Genomic DNA, 21,030 nt, shown 5'->3' on the forward strand with positions numbered 1-21,030 from the left:
CAACAGAAGATGAATGCTTTACCCCATGCCTAGCGGATCAGCAGAGCCTCTCCTCCTCACTGCCCAGCGGAGCCCTTTGTCCCCTTGCATGTCCTGGGGCTGCTGCCTATGGACAGACCCGCCTTCCTGTGGCAGCAGGCACCTCCCTCACAGGGCACCCCACCTTGGACTCGGGAGCATCCGCGAAGTTCCTGGATGCACCGTGAAATGGACAGGGTGTGCAATGGTCTCAAGCTCTCCTGCTGGATGCTTCTCAGGCTCCGGTGTGAACCATTGCGCGAGGATTCCTTACAGTGCAGATTTTGGTTCAGGAGCTGTGGGTGGGGCCCAGAATACTGTATTTCTATCAATCATTCAGGTGATGCTGACGCTGCCTGTCCAAGTCCACACTGGGGACCGAGGTCCCACTGTGTGCTGGCAGCAGGAGGGGAGGCAGGTCTGCAGCAGCTCCAGGTGTCTATAATCCCAGCTGGTGGCTCTAGGGGACTGGGAGAGCATCTTTCCTCCAGAACCCTGTGTCTGAATCCCAGGGAAGGGCTCTGATTGGTCCCCCTCTCCCAGAGACCTGTCTGTGAATCCCAGGGAAGGGCTCTGATTGGCCCTGCTCTTCCAGAGACCTGTGTCTAAATCCCAGGGAAGGGCTCTGATTGGTCCTGCTCTCCCAGAGACCTGTGTCTAAATCTCAGGGAAGGGCTCCGATTGGTCCTGCTCTCCCAGAGACCTGTGTCTGAATCCCAGGGAAGGGCTCCGATTGGTCCTGTTTGAGGGGTGTGCCTACAGGGTAAACCTTTGTGCCAGATGGGAGAGGATGATTGTAGTGGTTGGTCCCACCCAAGCCTCTCAGGTAGGGAGGGGCTGCTCCCCAAGGGAAAGGGGCAGCTGATCCTGGAAGACACAGGGCCAGGGGTCGCTGAGCCAACAAAAATAATAGGTGTGTCTTATTTTTTATCTATATATAACAGATCATGATGACCAGAAACACATTTAGTGGCTCATACATTCCTTCTCTGAGAACTAACTGACTTGGGCACATCTGAAGGATACAACTTGGAGCACCAGCAGAGCTGGGTTGTCCTGGGGTCCTTGGTTTGTGTTCCTTCCTGGGCTCTGGTTCCCTGGACTTTTATCTAGAGCTAAGGGACAAGCCCTGGCTGTTCCCAGCACCTGGACTCGTGGGGAGCAGAGGGGTGGAGCCCCAGGAGGATCTGAGGCTGCACAGTTCAGGGCCTGCCTCTCTCTGTCCTGGGCACCTGGGGCCCCCAGGCCACAGGGGAGGAATGGAGAGGTTCCCAAGGCCCTACCTGTCTGTCCCTGAGCCCTATTGAGGGGAAGCCTGTGGAGCAGCATGGTTGCCTGAGCCCCTTTCAGTTCTGGGTAACTACAACTTGGAAGCTGCAGTCAATTTAGTTAGAACTAGAAATCTCAGCATCTAGGGTTCAGCCACATGGCAGGCGGCAGGCTCCACACCTCTCTGGGAGCCACGTGGCTTCCAAAGTTCCCTGCGCCAGTCCTCACTTGAGGGGAGGGAAACTCTTCCATAGTCCCCGCCTTAGTCCCAGTATCCACCCTGATTGGACCAGGTGAGTCATGTGCCCATCCCTGAGCCAATCCTGTTGCAAGGAATGGATAGTTTTGCTGATTGGTTGGGCCTGAGTCCTGTGCCCTCTCCTGAAACAATCACTATCCCTAGGGACAACATGGTACTGTGATTGGCTAGCCATGAGTCACGTGCTGCACCCAAATCCCTGGGCTTGAGCAACAGGAAGATACCCTGGGAAGAAATGTGGTCACATGACCAAAAGACCCCCAGGCCACGGATACTGGGAGGCTGGGACCATAGCCACGCCTAGGGCCCACCCTGGGCTGTCTCACCTCCCATCTCTGGTTAAATCCTAGACCCCCTGCCGGGTGATGGCCGTGCTCCTCCACTACTTCTTCCTGAGTGCCTTCGCATGGATGCTGGTGGAAGGCCTGCACCTCTACAGCATGGTGATCAAGGTCTTTGGGTCGGAGGACAGCAAGCACCGTTACTACTATGGGATGGGATGGGGTAGGTGGGGCAGGGCAGGTGGGATGGCAGGGCAGGAGGGACAGGAAGAGATAGGTGGAAGTGGGGACAGAAGGGGCAGGTGGGGATGGGGGGAGGTGGAAATGGGGTTTGATAGGATGGGATAGGGAAAGTCAGATGTGCTTTCATCTTCATATTCTGCTTCTTGGTGCCGCCTAGAGACCCAGCTAGGAAGGAGAATCCACTGGCTAATCAAAGGCAAAAATTCCACATCACTTGGAAACATTTCCAACCTTCCTGACTTGATTTATCAATTTTGGTGATCTTTTCAAAGAACCAACTTTTGGTTTGATTTTCTTTTTTGTTTTTCTGTTATCTGTTTCTTTAATTTCTGCTTTAATCTTCATTCTTTCCTTTCTTCTGCTTATTTTAGCTTTAGTTTCTTCTTGTTTTCCAGTGTGTCGAAGTGAAAGTGGTGGTTACTGAGTTGAGATTTTCTTTTTTAATATAGGCATGTATAGTGATATATTTCCTTCTTCCCACTGCTTTAACTGCATCCTGTATGCTTCATTTGTGCCTTCGTTTTAAATTCATCTCAAAGTATTTTCAAATTTATTTAATTTTTATTTGACCCATTGATTATTGTGTTGTTTAATTTGCACATATTCGTGAGTTTCTCACTTTTTTCTATTATTGATGTCTGATTTTATTTCATTGTGGAAAGACAACATATTTTGTATGATTTCAGTCCTTTTAACTGTATTAAGGTTTGTTTTATGTCTTAGTAAGTATCTGTCCTGGAAAGTGGTCCATATGCCCTTGAGAAGAATGTGTATTCTGCTGTTGGTTGGAGCGGTCTCCAGATACCTGTTAGGCCTAAGTTGGTTTACAGTGTTGTTCAAGTCTTCTATTTCCTCACTGATCTTTTTTCTAGTTCTGTCCATTACTGAAGTATTGAAGTCACCATTTGTTGTGTTGTCTATTTCTCCCTTCAATTTGTTAATGTTGTTTCCTGTCGCTTGGGGTTCTGTTTTTAGGTACACATATGTTTATACTTACATCTTTCTGATGAATCAACCCTTTTACATTGATAAAACATTTCTTCATCTCCTTATGATGTTTTGTTTTAAAGTCTATTTGTCCCATATGATTAGTAGAGCCACTCCAGCTTTCTTGCAGTTGCTGTTTGCAGAGTATATATATTTTCCATCCTTTTACTTTCTACTTATTTGTATCTTTGAACCTAAGGCATATCTCCTGTAAACAGAGTACAATTGGATTTTTAAAAATTGTCTGTCAATTTCTGCCTTTTGGCTGGGTCATTTAATCCTTTCACATGTAATGTTATGATATATACGGTGAATTCACATCAACAATTTTTCTCTTGGTTTTCTATGTGTTTACTGTCTGTTTTGTTTATTCTTCCTTTACTTCTTTCTTTTGAATTAAGTGAATATTTCCTAGTGTAACACTTTAATTCTCTTAATGATTTTTTCACTTTCTTTGGTTATTTTCCTAGCGATTGACCTAATGCTTACTCTATACATCTTAGCATATTAGAATCTATTCCTAATTTATACTAAATCACAAGATATAAACATTATTTTTATATAGGCATATTCTCTCTTCCTTTTGTTCTGTGATTATTGTTATACATATTACATCTGTATAAGGCACAATTCAATAATACATTTTTATAACTATTACTTTAATCTTGTATCTTTTAAAGAAGCTGGGATAAAAGGAGAGCAAGTACATATTTATGGAGTTATATTAACCTTCTTATTTCCTATTTCTGGTTCTCTGTATTTTTTTCCTGTGAATTTGAGTTTCCATCTGGTGTTGTTGCTTGCTATGTGTATATATGTTTCTGTGTGTGTTAAGATTACTTTTTGGGGTCATTTGCTTTCAGCCTGGAGAACTTTCTTTGTTATTTCTTGTAAGGCATGTCTGCTAGCAACAGATTTAGTTGTTGTTGATCTGGAAATGCCTTTATTTCATCTTCATTTTTAAAAAGTAGTTTTTCCAGATATAAGATTCTTTTCTGCCTTTCGTTCTTTGATTACGTCATCTCACTGCCTTCTGGCTCTGTTGTCTCTCATAATAAGTCAAGACTTAATCTTACTGGAGCCCCTTGTATTTGAAGAATTGTTTTTCTGTTGATTCTTTCAAAACTTTCTCTTCATATTTGTCTTTCAGCACTTTAACTCTTTTGTGACTGGGTGTATATCTCATTGTGTTTACCTTTTTTTTTTTCTTTTTGTGACAGGGTTTCAATCACCCAGGCTGGAGTGCAGTGGCACCGTCTCGGCTCACTGCAGCCTCCGCCTCCCAGCCTCAAGTGATGCTTCCACCTCACCCTCTTGAGTAGCTGGGACCACAGTTACATGTCACCATGCCTGGCTAATTTTTGTGTTTTTGTAGAGACAGAGTTTCTCCATGTTGTCCAGGCTGGTCCTCAACTTTTGGGCACAAGCAGTCCGCCCACTTCAGCCTCCCAAAGGGCTGGGATTACAGGCGTGAGCCACCATGCCTGGCCCACATTTTGGTGTTTATTGAGCTTCTTAGATTAATTATCTTCATCAAATTTGGGAACATTTCGGCCATTATTTATTGAAATACATTTTATGTTCCTTTGTCTCTCTCCTCTCTTTCAAATATTCCCATTATGAATAGGTTGGTGTGCTTAATGGTGTTCCACATTTCTTGGAGACTCTTGATTTTTCTTCGTTCTTTTTTTTCTTTGTTCTTCAAATTGCATAATCTTTCTTTATCTCTCTTCAAGTTCACTGACTCTTCTGTCAGTTTGGATCTATTTTGGAACCCTCTAGTGGAGTTTTAACATTTCAGTTATTATATTTTCAACTCCAGAATTTTCATTTGGTTCTTTTTTTAGAATTGTGATCTCTTTATTGCTATTCTGTGTTTGATGAGACAGGGTCGTTATGCAGTCCTTTACTTTTTCAACGATAGTTTCATTTAGTTCTTTGAACATATTTATAATGATTGCTTTGAAGTCTTTTTTTTTTTTTTTTGGATAAATATGACAACTGAGCCTTCTCACAGGCAGTTTCTGTTGCCTGGATTTTTTCCCCTGTATGTGTCACACTTTCTGGTTTCTTTGTATATCTCATAGTTTTTTGTTGAAGACTTGTCATCTTAGATTATACATTGTAGCCACCCTTGATACAGATTCCCTCCTTCCCTGGCTTCTCCCTGCTTGCTTATTTATTTGTTTAGTAACTTGGCTGGACTATTTAGCAAGGTCTGTTTGCCTTGTGGTGTGATGGTGTGAGTCCTCTGAGGTCACTCCCCAGACGGCAGTCTCAGGCGTGTGCAGTCACCCTGGGATGACAGTGGTTTTAGCAGGGCCCGCTGTCTCTTTCCATGGCCTCTCTCAAGCTCTCTACTTACGTTTGTATAACACCATCTGCTGGGTTCCACTAATTGCCAGACTATGTCTCTGTTGTTTCCAACAATAGCTTGGGGCACATACTGCTTTACAGCTTGATCTAATTAACTCCAGGCCCCTTTGTAGGGGTATTTTTGAGGCCAATCTTTGAGATTTGTTCTGACCCCAGGAAGGCTCTTCTTAGCTGTCTCTTCCCTGGCTCTCTCCCATAAACCAGCCGGAATATGGTTATCTTGGTGTTGTCATGAGCCACCAGCTTCCTCTTCATTCCCTACTGCAAAGGCTCCATTCTTCCCCAGACCACCTTAGGCTTGAACTTCTCCACTCTCTTTCAAATCGGTTCCCATGGGGGGCACTTTGGAGTTCTCTAACCTCATGGGTAGCTTCTTTTCCTGGGAAGAATTCCTGAGGTACTGCTGTGGAGCTGCAGGCGAGGACAGTGGCCCACTTTTTGTGGAGTGACATGTCTGCCTCTCATGCAGGGCACTGGGTGGGGGAATAGCTTCAGATCTTCCGAGCTTGTCTCTCGCAGTGTAGAACCTCTGCCCCATGAGTCAGCAGAGATGAGGACAGTGAGGCCCCAGGGTTCCGAGCCTGCCACACCTGGGCAGACCCTGCGCACTATGAGTTGGAGGAGGAAGGGAGTCCCAACCTTTCAGCTGCTTTTACCTGGACTGGAGCTTCTAGAGCACAAAGTTTGGGGGAATGAGAAATGCGGGCAGCCCTCCCCACCTCCCCCAGCCTGGAGAGATACGACAGCCCTGGACTGGGAGCTAGAGGGAGTGGAGCCCTGTCTTCCTGCCCACACCTACTTGGAGCAGAGCCTCTGTCACACCGAGCTGGGCAGGGAAGCAGGTTTTGGCTGAAGTGCCACAGACTCAGTCTTCTTAACAAGATTTAGATTTTCTTGAGCCAATTTTTCTTAATTTGCTCTATACCCTTAGGGAAATGTGCAGAGACTTTAAATGATTATGTTTTTTAAAACTTTTTTTTCAGCGATAGCTGTCTCTGGGGAGGGGTCTGCTGAGCGGCTCGTGCTGTCATTCTGGGGAGGGTTCCGCTGAGTGGCTCGTGCTGTCTCTGGGGAGGGGTCCGCTGAGCGGCTCATGCTGTCATTCTGGGGAGGGGTCCACTGAGCAGTTCGTGCTGTCATTCTGGGAGTCCGCTCCCCAGTGACGGGGCTTCCTTGCTGAGCTTTGCCCTTGCCCATCCCAAGGAGTCCCAGTGGGCACTGGAGGCTCTGGGTCGGGCTGTGCGTTGACACTCAGCATTCTCACAGTTGTTGTGGAACATTGACCAGACATGAGGGACCTGCTGCTTGTTTCGAATACATTTAATTTTCACAGTCTTCATTATGCAAGTAGCAGGTAAACAGGCTTACTTTGTGCTTTGAGTTGGCAAATGTAATTTATTTGAGGATTAAGTAGAGATAAATTATGCTCCCCTCGTGGCTCCCTGGGGAGACTGAAGAGGCCACTTGGGCAGCCACCTCCAGACTGCTGCTGGTCATGCAGGGAGCTCCCCCAGTCACACGGATGTCCTCTGTCCTGTCTCGCTGCTCACGCTGTATCATCACGAGGATGCTTTTGCACACACTGGTCCTGAGGTCAGTGTCCTCTGCCCTCCCTCCAGGTCACGTGTGACCTGCTTCTTCAGGCCTCTGTGATGCCCCAGAGAGGAGAGCTGCTCCTTCCGATATCTGACCTCATCAGGGAGGATTTAGAGGATGATTTACGGCCAACCATCTATAGTTGATTATAGTTTCTTTATGGATACAGTCATGTAATTTAGAGGCATATGTGCATGTGTGCATGCACACACACACTCTCCATAAGCCACAGAAAAGACAGCTGGGGTGAACGAAAAGTGTCTGTAGGATTTGTTGCCAGAGTGAGAGGAATCTCTGTAGTGGGGCTGTCTATGTCGCCGATGGGATAGGGTTGGGGTGCGTGCGTGTGTGACAGACAGAGGATCTAAACCCATCCAGTCTGGAAGGATGTTTTATTTGATCTGCACAATACTAAAGGGAAAAAATGAAATATTTGCCAGTATTTTAAGATTGAGGGATTTTACACAAGATTACAAAGTTCTTTTGAAAAATGAGGAGATCTAATGCCCTGAGTTTATATTCCTCCTTGACAACAGTGGCTGATACCAATGCGGCCCCAGTAGGAGACTGAGCTTGTAGTCCCTGACACAGTTCTCTGCAAATGGAGCGCTGGCTGGTTCTGTGAGTCCTGCAACCTCCATCTATCTCCCTGTCAGCTTTCCCTTAATTAATTTCATCAGGAGCCCAAGAACTGTGTCTTTCATTCCAAATGGATTGGAGCTGGCTACAAGCTGAAGTCGGGGGGTCTGCAGGCAGTTGGGCTCTCTCGACCTTCAGTTTTTAATTAAGGAGCTGGAGGCCCACCCAGAGCATGGCGGGGGGAGCCCCTGGGAGAGCGGCTTCTTCCTGCAGATTTCACCCTGGCCTTACTCTAGTTTTTGAGCAATATTATTTTTTGGAAACCTAGAGACTGTTCTGAAGCTGAGGTGGGGTGGCAGGGGCATCAAATCCACACCTTACCTTAAGGTGTTGTTGACTACTAGACTTGTGCTAGGAACTCTGAAGGTAGGGACAGATCCTCTGTCCTCAAGGAGCCCACAAGGAAGCCAGGAGAGCAGAGTGACAAGCATTGGAGAATTTACACATCACTGAAGCAGACAAGAAACTCTGATTGCAAACTCAGAGGTGAAGGGAATGTAGCTCATTTTATTTTTCTTTATTGCAACTTAGTTTCTTTTGTGAGCTCCTATTCCTCTGGGGACAAAACTTAATCTTAGTTCCAGGCCCCCCCTTTCTCTGAAGCTGCATTTTCATTCCAGGGAGATTGCATAATGCCACGATCACAGGAGGGGGATCAGTCAGGGCAGGCTGGCAAGGCTGCGATAACAAGCAGCTTCCATCCCTCCTTGGTTTTAAAGAACAAACGTCATTTTCCTGTGCACACGACATGTCCACGGTGGCTAGTGGTGGTGGACAGTGAAGAGCCCAGGCAGGTGGAGTAGGCACCACCTCGAGCCATTGCTGGATGCTGTGCAAGGGAAGGGGTCAGAGAGGACACTGCACTGGAAATCATGTGCTCAGCCCATAAGACACGCGTCGCTTCTGTACACAACTCAGTGCCCAGAGCCAGCCCCATGGCCTCAAGAACCCTGAGGGGCAGGAGTGCGGACCTCCCCTGTGCCCACATGTGGGGCATCTGGAAATAGGTGGCACCAGTGACTTCCACAGTTCCCTGGTATTGTCTCCCTCCACCCCATCTGTCGGGACACCTTGCCCCTGTGCCCATCCTCCCAGGCCTTCGCTTCACCCACCTCGGTTAATCTCTCAACACATGCTCCTCACCTGCCCCTGAATCTTAGGGGCAGATGCCAAGGACAGCACCGGTCTCGTCCCTCTAAAGGTCACCGTGTTGCAAAGAGGAACACACAAAGTAAATGTCTCTGATGACAGGGCCAGAGGGACTTAAATTGTTGGCAGAAGGATGTTCCAGGTCTGCCCGGGTTACTGTGTGGGAGTTTCAGACGACAGCAGTGGTGGGAAAGGGGTGAGGTCTGAGCTGGTTGATGATAGAGATTATTGCAGGATTAGCTTCATCATCGAGGGGCTCATGATTCAGAGACAGCGTATGTCATCCTCACGTCCTAATGATGAAGGGACTCACTGCGTTCCCACGGTCTGAGCACAGAATGTCGGCTGGTTCCTTGCAGCTGCACAGCTGGTCCCGGGCAGCCCCAGGAATAGAACGAGGTGTCATCTGGACCCAAAGCCCATGCTCTTCCCACTCACTGTCTTCTCCATCCTACTGTCCCTCTCCTTATCCTCCCACTTAGGAATGTTTTCTTCTTAAAAAGCCCCACAAACTCACTCACACAGACTTCGTAGCTTCTGCAGCTCGTTTTGGAGAAAGCAGACAGCGGGGCCCCCCTGTTCTCAGACGGACCCTTCGTCCTTGCCCATGGCTTGGCCTCTGCTGGACGCACCCTTCGTCCTTGCCCATGGCTTGGCCTCTGCTGGACGGACCCTTCGTTCTTGCCCATGGCTTGGCCTCTGCTGGACGCACGGGTAGATGCAGGGTAAGAAATGGCAGTGGAGCTCACATAGGGAAACTCAGAGTGACCAGATGACAAAGGCCCAGTCACTGCTGGGTCCCAGCTGTGCACCTCTTCCACAGAGGCTGCCTCGTCTCCTTCTGGACAACTTGATTGCCCAGACATTCTGTAATGCATTTAAATCCTTTTGACATTTAAAACAAAGTATTTCAGAGACAAGGCTGTCCAGGAAATGTCTTTCCAGGGTAATTAACTTAAAATCCAAACCCTGACATTTGGAAGGGCAGGCACGGTGTGTACTCTGCCCCCAGAGGGCACTGGAGGACTGTGGCCTGGAGGCACTCGGGCGGGTGCTGGAGCCGGGGGTGGGTGCCAGGAGCCACCTTCCCTCCTCCTCCTTCCTCTGGAGCAGAAATCTCCAAGAACCTGTGTGACCTCAGCTACTGAGGCAGAGCGCTGCATGCTCTGCATGGGCTTCCATCGCCCCCGCTGCTATCCCAGGAATCCGAGATGTGCCAGGAGCTCTTCTCCTGAGCATCCTCCTGTGGAAAAGGTTCAGGGGTGGAGTCAGGAGCTGGTCCTTTGCAGTCTCTCCATCTCTCTCCCATCCTTCCCTGCACAGGGAGCAGAGGAGAGAGGCTGCTGTGCTCAGGGTGGCTGCACCAGAGCAGGCCCCGTGGACGATGCCGCACTTTCTGAGTAACCAGAAGTGTGTTCTTTTCAGAAATAGATTCCCATTTGTGCAGGATCTGTTTCAAAGCTCACAGGTGCCTGTGGAGGCAGAGCCATGTTTCCAGACAAATTCCATGGATGGCTGAGCTTGAGAAGTGTTGCAATGCGATCTTCCTTTTGGAGAGTCATTGAGACACATTAGCACACAAAACCTCTGCGCTTTAAAAGTGAAAGTAGAGGCCAGTTCAGATTTGGGTTAGGTGAGTTTCTAAAAGTAGTTTGACCATAGAGTGTTTTCGTTGCAGAATGACGAAGCTCTGGGGACTGCTGTGATCCAGACGCTTTCTACCTCATTCATGGACCTCCCTTCTATCACCACCCCCAAAAGTCTCACTTCGCTTTGTCAAATATTAAACACATTTAATTTATCACACTCAGTTTCAAGTAATAGAAATCCAACTTGAACTGGCTAAAGCAAAAAGGGAATGTAATGGCTCATGTAACAAAAAAGTTCTAAGATGCTGGACTTCAGATATGGCTTGATCCATGAGCTTAAGTAATATAATCAAGATTTTGTCTTCTTTTTCCATCTCTCAGATCTGATCTCCTGTGTGTTGGAGCCACGTACTCTCTCGTGGTGCCAAAATGGCTGCCCGGACCCCAAGCTCACTGACATCCTTATCCTCTTAGGGGCTCGGTGGAAAAGAGTTTCTTCTCCACGGTTTTGAAGAAAGCCCTTGATTGAGTCTCATTGGGCCAGCCAGGGTCACCTGCCCATCTTTGAACCAATAGCTGTGGCTGGGGGATTTGATGTTCCAGTCAGCCAGTCCTGGGTCACATGCCTCAGAGCTAGGAAGGAACCAGCCCGCCTGGACCTCATGGAAAGATGGAGTGTGATGGGTTCCCTGAGGAAATTTTGGGCTCAAATACTATAAGAATGTGGACTGTGTGCATGGCAAAGTCAGCCATATCCAATGTCCCCTTAGTCCCAGCTGATCTCCCACCTTTTCCCCTGCTGCTCTAGAACAGGACTTCTCAACCAACACTATGGATACTTGGGCTGGGTGACTCTTGTGGGGCAGTCCTGTCGGGTGCTTAGCAGGAGCCCTGGCCTCTGCCTGCCTGATTCCATCCCATTATGACAACCCTAGATGACTTAAGCCATTGCCAGTTGTCTCTTGTGGGGCCACCTTGGCCCTGGTTGAGAACCACAGGTCTAGATAGACCAAGCTGAGCTTCCCTTCCTGCCAGTCACAACGCTACACCTCACCCACATGGTTTGTTTTGATGAAGACTCATACACTTTCTTGTCTAGTACATAAGTGTGAACATGTGAGTATGAGTGTGAGTGTGTGTGATTCCTTTGTTTAGACTAAAAGTTCTTTGAGGATAGGGGCTGTTCTGTGTCCCGACAAGTAGCACATAGTTCCCCCTCCGTATACATATATCAGGTGTACAAGGAATGAAGAAAGGAAGGGAGGGAGCGGGGAGGAGGGAGGCAGGGAAGAAAACTGGAGCAAGTGAACATGCTATTCTCTGATCTTCTGCAGGTTTTCCTCTTCTGATCTGCATCATTTCACTGTCATTTGCCATGGACAGTTACGGAACAAGCAACAAGTAAGTGCAGGGCTTTGCCTTGCTTTTGGCAGGCGTTCCATGGAACCGGTTGTGGTGAGGAGCCCCATGGCTCTTGCCTGCCTGTGCGGTTCTGGGTGCAGGGGTGCTGTGCAAAGCTGGCTCCCACAAGCCCAGGCAGTGAGAAAGTCGTGGTCCAGGGAGAGGGAGAAACAACCCAGCTGTGCTCTGGACATTTTTGGGCCTTGGAACTAGCAACAAAGACTACAGAGCGCCTCCAGGAATAGCAGGGGAGCTGTAGGAGTTTCTGCTTGGAAATTTTTCACCCATGTGGTCTTCTCAGACACAGCTCTGGTCATCCATGGAGGCTGGATTGTGACCCTTTCACCCTTTCCTGGGGTGGTCAGCAAGGGCACTGTGCAGACCGTGTGCCCAGTAACTGACAGCGGGGCAGCTACCTGCATGTTGGAGTGCGTGGAGCCTGCTGTGTGCCAGGCAGGTGGTCTCGAGGGTCCTGTTGCTTGGATAGTAGGGAATGAACCTTATGATGTCAGTATCTCGTGTTACCACTTGAAATGCAGCTCATGGCCCACAGTTGTGTCAGGAAGAGGATGGGATGATGCTGTGGGACCAGATCAGCTGTTCAGGTTCCAGAAATATGATTTTCTTTCCTTACGAGTTAAAGAGCTTTCACTCAAATGTCTCTTGGAAGCTGCTACCTGTTCCAGCCAAGCTGAGAAACCACTGAGTGAAAACGTGGAAGATAAATATTGACGGTGCTTACAAACAGAAAGGAAGCTGGGCATTTTCACAGCTTCAAAATGAGATAATAGTACAGACGAAAAGTGAAACTGGGGGAAATCCAGCCTTTTCCACGTTGGTGCAGGTTCCCTGAAGGCGAAGCATTTGTAGAAGGCAGTGTTTGAGAGCACGTTGAAACAGGCGTGGTTACACAGACCACTGTTCTGGCCCATCCTTTGAATTCTGGATGCTGTTAGAAGTTGAGGGACTAATTAGAAGACGAATGTTGTCCTCAAACACAGCTCGATGACATTTGTTCCCTTTTATCGCATCTAGAGCTTGGGGATGCTGGGCTTACCCACAGTGCTGAGTCCCAGGGTCTGACTCTAATATAAGCCTTTCCCACACTCTTGCCCGAAAGCCAGGCAGCACCAGCCAGGTTCAGGAAGCTCATCGGGTTTCTGAACAGGATAGGGTATCTATCAGAAGCCCCTCGTTGACTTAAAATTCTGCATGAAATGCTGGAAAGCACAATCTCTCTCTTTGCAGAAGCATCCCGCTCTCCAGAGAGCCTGGTTTGAATCGCGCCTCTGCAGAGGTACCATTCAGACTTGCGGTGCATTTTCCTTTTCAACAGTGCATCCTCAGATGAGAGGTTTCTCCTCTCCACACTCTGGGTGTGCAGCCATGAATGAGCCTCTTGCAGGTGCTGTCACTTGTTTTGGGGCATTTGCTGTCTCCTGGTCCGGGAGGTTCAGGGAGGAATGGGGGCAGGGAGGCAGTTTGCCCGCAGTGAAGTCACCCGAGGTTTTTAGGGCTCAGATTCCTCATCTGCAGGATGGGAGTGATCATAGCGCCCGCCTCAGGGCCAGCATGGGATTAAATGAGATGGAGTTTGGTGTGCACTGGGGCAGACCTGCTGCTCAGTGAGCAGTCACCGAGCGAGTGAAATAAGCCAGCCCCAGGGAGACTCCACATTGTGTGCTAGTGAGGACTGCACCACGCACCTGCCCAGATCCAATTAAAGGTACTCCAGGTCCTTGGGAAACAGTGTCTCAGGAGTCAAGACGATGAGATGTCCTAGGGAATCTTAGGCTCTTGACAGTGCCATAGGCTCTGGAGATGAAATTGTGAAGGAGCTGACTTTTTTTTTTTTTTTTTTTTTTTTTTTTGCCTGAGTACTGGGGGTCATTTCTCAGAGGCCAGATCCTCAAACCGGACCCTCCTCTCAGGACATCAGAGCAATCACTAGGACCCTCTGGAACCTTCCTCTCAGTTGGAGGGCACTGAGGGAGTGGAACTGACTCTGAGCTTTGGGCGTATGGGAATGGTCAGGTGCTGTGTCACTGACGACTCATCGGTATGGTCATCCCTCGCGGAAGGCCCCTATTGGGTCATATTTGAAGTGCTCTGCAGGAAAGCCAGTCCCCAGCAAAGGTCTCCTTCATAATGAAATTAAAATCTGTTTTGGATTTTGGCTAAACTCTCCAGAGGTTGCTGTCCTGGTCTGCAAACCTGGAAAATCCTTTCCAAGAATGAGACGTGGGATCATCATGGATAAAAATACATTTGCAGGGATTAGGAATGTTGTATGGCTGCCCCAGGTGGACCCTGTAGCTGAGAAAGACATCACCTGAGCAACTACTTTTGGATGCAGGTACGCTGGCAGGTGGAACAAGGTGGTTGAAGTAATGGCTCTGCTTCCCTCCGCAGTTGCTGGCTGTCGTTGGGGAGTGGCGCCATCTGGGCCTTTGTAGCCCCTGCCCTGTTTGTCATCGTGGTACGTTTCGGGGCTGGGGAGGGGCAGGAGGAGAGGGTGCCGGGCTCTGGAGATGGCGCGGGGCTCCCTGAGGAGCTTCTGAAGGATGCAGCATCTCTCCTGGGTCACTCCTCGCTAGGGCTCCTCTGGGCCAGTGACTGAGGGTCTTATTTCCCTGAACGCTCAGGAAGGCGGTGCTTTCCAGGCGGGTCCACTCAAGGCCCAGGGCTCTTCCAGCCGAGGCGGCAGGTGCAGGCACACAGCCCTGAGAACAGCACAGGCGCGGGCTCGTCCTTCCCCATCCTCCGGCGCCTTCTCACCCGCCGGCTCACTCCTTGCCCAGGAGTCACCAGGACTCCAAGGCTGCAGAGGGGAATCTCAGCAGAAGCCTCCAGGGAACCACACATAACAGTTACAGTGGTTTGCAAGTGACAGAAAACCCAACTCAGAGTTTGTTGTTGTTTTTGTCTTCGTTTTTTGAGACGGAGTCTCGCTTTATCGCCCAGGCTGGAATGCAGTGGCGCGATCTCACTGCAACCTCTGCCTCCTGGGTTCAGGGGATTCTCTTGCCTCAGCCTCCCGAGTAGCTGGGACTACAGGCATGTGCCCCCATGCCCAGCTAATTTTGTATTTTTGGTAGAGACGGGGTTTCACCATGTTGGCCAGGCTGGTCTCGAACTCCCTGACTTCAGGTGATCTGCCCTCCTCTGCCTCCCAAAGTGCTGGGATTACAGGCGTGAGCCACTGTGCCCGGCCCCAACTCAGAGTTTAAACACGGATGGGGATTTACGGGCTCCTGAGTCAGGCCCATCTGTGGGGAGGCTGGGCCCAGGGCTCCTGCACCTGCACTGGGATGAGGCTCCTCTCTCATCTCTGCCTCCCCGGATGGAAACGGAGGCTTTCCCCAGCGCTCCCCACGCAAGCCCCAGGCTGGTTCTCATTGGCTGTGGTGAGTCATGAGTCTGTCCCAGAACCAATCAGGGAAATGGGATGGAGTGGAGTGATTGGCCAGGTCTGCCCCACGTGATTTGCTTGTGCAGTTAGCACCGGTGGTCACCGGGAGCTGCTGGCGTGGTGGGTTCAGGATCAGAGGGGTGACCTCAGCAGAGGCTGTGCGTTCTCCGCTGTGCCTCCACGTCCCTGTCTCTGAGGGCCCTGCCTGGTTGGGCCCGGGCTGCGCGTCCTGGCCCAGGCGTCCCGTCTGCAGGTGGGGTCAGGACCCCGCAGCGAGCTGGAGCAGCTCCCTGGGCTGAGGCGCATCCGGGGCCCGGGGGCGTTGGGCGGGGCGCCACCCGCCGAGGGGCAGGAGTCTTTGTGCGGGCAGAGCGGTCGCAAGGGAAAGGCTTGTGGCATCAGAGCCTCCCTCAGCGTCTGCAGAGCTGCGAGGGCTGGTTTTTCTTTCAGTGAATCGCTGTCGGCTGCAGAGGGGACGCCTTTGGGGCTGTGCGGTTGAGCTCTTAGGGTCTGGGGGCCGCAGCGCCTCCCCAGGGCTGCGCGAGGATCACCTGCCATTACTTTACCAACTCCGCCCTTTAAAGAGCGGCAGAGGCTTCAGTGAGAGGTCCTCGCGCTCCCTGGGCGTCTGGGAGGACGACTAATTCTGTCAACCAAACTGCAGAAACGCTTTCAGAACGGACTCCAGGCCCCTCGGTCATCAAACTCCTGGCTGGAGCTTGGCCAGGTGGGAGGGGGTGTAAAGGACGTTCAGTGACAGAGGGTGGGAAGGGGAAGTTGTATTCAAGTCTGCGGGTTTTTTGTTCTCTCTCTCTACTGACTTAAACCCTCTAGAACCGCAGGGCCTGGGCAGAACAGGCCTCTGTCTCAGACATCGTCCTGGTCATCTGGCTTTCATGTCTCACCGTGGTCAGTGACAGCTGGGGTTCCGAGGTGGCTCTGCGTGGTTCCTTCACCACCCACACGGCGTGGGGCCCAGCGCCAGGAACCCACCACCCCTGTGTCTCCTAGCTTCACTAGAGTCCCTTTTGTTATTGCTGAGGGGACGTTACCTTCAGGGCCCCATCCCCACCCACTCCTTGTTGTCAGTGGCCATCATTCCTGGAGGACAGAACGAGTCCTCAAACTCATTACATAATTGAATAGCCTGGGGAGGTTTTTGTTTTGTTTTGTTTTGTGACAGTCTTTGCTCTGTCACCCAGGCCTGAGTGCAGTGGCATGATCTTGGCTTACTGCAACCTCTGCTTCCCGGGTTCAAGGAATTATCTTGCCTCAGCTGGGACTACAGGCAGGTGCCACCAAGCCTAGCTAATTTTTGTATTTTTAGTAGAGACCGGGTTTCACCATGTTGGCCAGGCTGGTCTCAAACTCTTGACCTCAGGTGATCCACCTGCCTCGCTCTCCCGAAGTGCTGGGACTGCAGGCGTGAGCCACTGCGCCCGGCTCTGGGAAGCTTTAAGAGTATTCTTGCCTAAGCGCCACCTCCTGAAGTTTCAGCTTCTCGGCCTTTAGAACCTTCCAGATGATTCTCAGCACAGCTGGCTTGAGGTCCTCATGCCCTCCTGGGACATTGGTAGCAACAGGCAGATTGGAAGGGAAGCAAGAGCTGAATGGGGCAGCCTTAAAAGATTGCAGATTCAAGTGCGGAGGTCAGCAGACTGCAGCGATGTGGCCCACCACCTGCCTGTGTAGACTGAGTTTTCTTGGACACAGCCATGGCCATTGATTTGCATGTTGTCTGTGGCTGCTTTCAGGCTAAAACAGCTGAGCTGAGTAGTTGCAACAAAGACTGCATGGCCTGCAAAGCCAAAAATACTAACTGGCTTTTGGCAGAAAGCTTATCAACCTCTGGGCCAGGGGGTGCCATGGAGGTTCCAGCCGACCCCTGTGGGGAGTGCTGTGGAGGGCGATTGGGGGTCTTGTCCCTCTCATCTCTTCAGAGGATCCCAGGGTTTGTGCCATCTGGGTCAATTCCTCATTTACCCACAAGACCTCAGCCTTATTTCCAGATGAAGAAAGCAGGTTTTGGGATAACAAGTATTGCATGACCCCATTTGTTTAAAAAGTTAAAAGCTCTATACGGGTACATACTCACATGTGAACATATAACTGAATAAGAAAATGCCCGGACAGATGCACACAAAATAATGGTTCCCTAAGGAGAGGTTTGGGTTTGGGGAGTATGTGCTTCAAGATTATATGCATCTAAAAACACCCATGTATTGCCTGCATAATTTGAAAATTAAAAACTTTTAGGAAGCTGTGTGTTTGCATTAGGACGTGCAGTTTCCCTGTGTCCTGGCAAAGTTCATCCTGAAAAGGCAAGAATTTGGGAGACAGCAGAGGGTCACTGTGAGGCCTGCTGGGCCTAGGGTTGAGGAGAAAAGGGCAGAGCCGAGCCACTTCCAGTAACACCCCCCACCAGGCATCTACTGCCAAACACACACACTGCCCACTGTCCCTTCTCAAATTGTTCTCTGCTATAAGGCAGTTATACAAAATGCGAACATGCCTGTAGGTCCAGCATTCCCTGGTGTCTTAGTCTCTAGGGCTGCCGTAACACAGGACCACAGCCTGCACAGCTTAAATTTATTTTCTCACAGTTTTGGAAGCCAGAAGTCCAAGATCGAGGAGGTCGCCAGGGTTGGTTTCTCCCAAGGCCTCTCTCCTTAGCTCGTAGATAACTATCTTTTCCCCGAGTCCTCACATGGTTTTCACTCTGTGCATCTGTGTCTTAATCTCCTGTTAAAATAAATGACTGCTTAGGTCAGTCATTGGATTAAAGCTCACCCTAGTGACCTCGTTTTAACATAATTACTTCTTTAAAGAACCTGTCTCCAAATGGTCTTGTTCTTAGGTACAGAGGCTTAGGGCTTCAGCATATGAATTTGAGGGGACAGAGTTCAGCCCATAACACCTGATTTTCCAGAAGTCACAGAGCCTAGACACCCCATTCCCCCAAAGAACAGGGACTCTGTGGATGTCAGGGGCACTTTAGCCTGAGCCTTCAAAATGGCTTGTTCTCTGCTGGCCCCACTGAAGAAAGAAGGAAAGTGCCTCCAGGTCTGGGGAGGAGAAGGAGTCTCTGATTTAAAATCTTTGTCTCCCTTGGGGAGAAGCCAGGGTAGCTATACGTCTGTATAGAGACAGTTAGAGATATGGTTACAGACATATATACAGAGGTATGGATGCAAACAGATACGTAGAGACTGAAATACAGATACAAACACAGATACAGATATAAATATAGGCAGATACGTGGATACAGATACAAATACAGATATAGACAGAGATGTATTGCTATACATGCATAGGTACAGAAAACATAAATGTAGATACAGATACATACAGATGCTCCTGAACTTACAATGGGATTAAGTCCTGATAAACTCATCGTAAGCAGAAAAATCATAAATTGAAAATGCATTTAATACATATAACCTACAGAACATCATAGCCTAGCCTGCCTCAAACATTCTCAGAACTCTTCAATTAGCCTAGAGTTGGGCAAAATCATCTAACACAAAGCCTATTTATAATGCAACATTGAATATCAAATGAAATTTATTGAATACTGGAAGTGAAAAACTAGTTGTATAGGTTTGCGGAGTACAGTTTGTACTGACATGTATTGCTTTCACACCGCTGAAAAGGTGAAAAATTGTTACTCAAACCTCCCTAAGTTAGGAGCTGCCTGTAGATACATGTAGATACAGATACACAGATACGGATACCTAAATACAGACAGACACATACTGCTGTGGTTTGAATGCTTCCCTCAAAGTTCATGTAACTTAATTTCTAGTGCAATGGTTGAGAGGTTCGAGGTGGAACCTTAGGAGCTGATTAGGTCGTGAGGGCTTTGCTCTCGTGAATGAGTTTAATGCTGCTATTGTGGGAGTGAGTTCATTACTGAATGAGTGGGTTTCTGATTAAAAGATGAGTTTATCCCCCTTCTCTCTTATCAGGGGAACCAGCCCCCAATATTTCAACATAGGTTATTTTCTATTTTCCCTAAGTGTCGGCTGGTCTGAGAAATAAAGGGAAAGAATACAAAAGAGAGAAATTTTAAAGCTGGGTGTCTGGGGCAGACATCCAATGTCAGCAGATTCTGTGAAGCCCCCTGAGCCGTAAAACCAGCAAGTTTTTATTAGTGATTTTCAAAGGGGAGGGAGTGTACAAATAGGGTGTGGGTCACAGAGATCACATGCTTCAAGGGCAACAGAATATCACAAGGCAGATGGGCAGGGCAAGGTCACAAGGCTAGGGCAAAACTAGAATTACTAATGAGGTTCCCTGTCCTGCTGTGCACGCATTGTTATTGATAAACATCAGGAAACAGGGTTTGAGAGCAGACAACCAGTCTGACTAAAATTTACTAGGCAGGAATTTCCAAATCCTAATAAACCTGGGGGCACTGCAGGAGACTTGGGCATGTTTCATCACTATCTACAGCTGCATAAGGCAGACACTCCCAGAGCAGCCATTTTAGAGGCCCCCGCCCCAGGAATGCATTCTTTTCCCAGGGCTGTTACTTATTAATAAGCCTTACTGGGGAAAAAATTCAGCGATATTTCTTACCTGTTTTTGACAATAAGAGAAATACGGCTCTGTCATGCCTGGCTCCCAGGCAGTCAGACCTAATGGTTATCTGCCCTGTTCCCTGAACATTGCTGTTATCCTGTTCTTTTTTCAAGATGCCCAGATTTCATATTGTTCAAACACACATGCTTTACGAACAATTTGTGCAGTTAATGCAATCATCACAGGGTCCTGAGGCGACATACATCCTCAGCTTACAAAGATGATGGGATTGAAAGAGTATTGATTGGGGAAGTAATAAGTGTCCATGAAATCTTCACAATTTATGTTCTTCTGTCACGGCTTCAGCAGGTCCCTCCGTTCGGGGTCCCTGACTTCCCGCAACACCCTCTCTCTGTGCTCTCTTGCTTTTCCGACCTCTGCTATGGTACAGTGCAGCAAGAAGACCCTTACCAGATGCAGGCCCCTCAACTTTGGATTTCCCCATCTCCCAAACTGTAAGAACTAAATCTCTGTTCTTTACAAATTACCCAGTCTGTGGTATTCTGTTATGTAGCAGAAAACAGACTGAGGCACACACTGTTGTGTAAACTACGTATTTGTATATGTGTTTGTACCTGTATAGCCCTTTCATTGTGAAATAGTGGTGTCCATTTCAATGTTTTTTCACAAATCAACATTCTGGTGACCCTGAGCTAAGTCAAGAAACAGAACACCAGGATTCCTATGCAGTCCTGCCTCCGTCCTCCTACCAGAGATCACCGTGATCTTGGCCTTCAGAGTAGCCACGAGAGCTTTGCTTTAAAGTTCTACTGCCTCCATGTGCATTCCTGTTTTTCTTCTGCGACGCGGCCTGTGAGTTGTTTCTTTGACATCTATCTGCCTTTAGTGGCTTGTTGCTGTTCTAATGGGGAGATGCTTGGCTGCTGGAATATCCATGGTACTCTACACTGTATAGGCCTCACTCCCAGGACATTTTCTGATTCGTAGTCGAGTGTGGGTGTACCATACGGCCAGGCATGGATGAGGGTGAGTGAAATGGAGTGAGGGTCTGATTCTGTTTTATATTTTCATGAAATGTCAGGTTTGTGCCACTCACAGCCACAGTCCCCCACTTAACTGCACCGGTACAGGATTGGAGGCCATGGTGAGCTGCTCCTCCACTCGCAACCACAGTCCCCCACTTCACTGCACTGATACAGGATTGGAGGCCATGGCGAGCTGCTCCTCCACTCGCAACCACAGTCCCCCACTTCACTGCACTGATAC

The 21,030-nt window shown here is 49.0% G+C and overlaps 1 protein-coding gene across 4 annotated transcripts in view; it reads left to right on the forward strand.

The window, feature by feature from the left end:
• The window catches only part of ADGRD1 (adhesion G protein-coupled receptor D1), a 184,661-nt gene that overhangs the window by 150,338 nt on the left and 13,293 nt on the right, over positions 1-21,030 (forward strand). For all 4 annotated transcript variants that reach the window (XM_073021244.1, XM_073021246.1, XM_037987267.2 and 1 more), the window contains 3 exons: positions 1,897-2,050; positions 11,741-11,807; positions 14,220-14,286. In XM_073021244.1, coding sequence (XP_072877345.1) covers positions 1,897-2,050; positions 11,741-11,807; positions 14,220-14,286 — 288 coding nt within the window. The remainder of the gene's footprint in view (positions 1-1,896; positions 2,051-11,740; positions 11,808-14,219; positions 14,287-21,030) is intronic.

The sequence above is a fragment of the Chlorocebus sabaeus genome, chromosome 11 (assembly GCF_047675955.1).
Source record: "Chlorocebus sabaeus isolate Y175 chromosome 11, mChlSab1.0.hap1, whole genome shotgun sequence".
Classification (NCBI taxonomy): domain Eukaryota; kingdom Metazoa; phylum Chordata; class Mammalia; order Primates; family Cercopithecidae; genus Chlorocebus; species Chlorocebus sabaeus.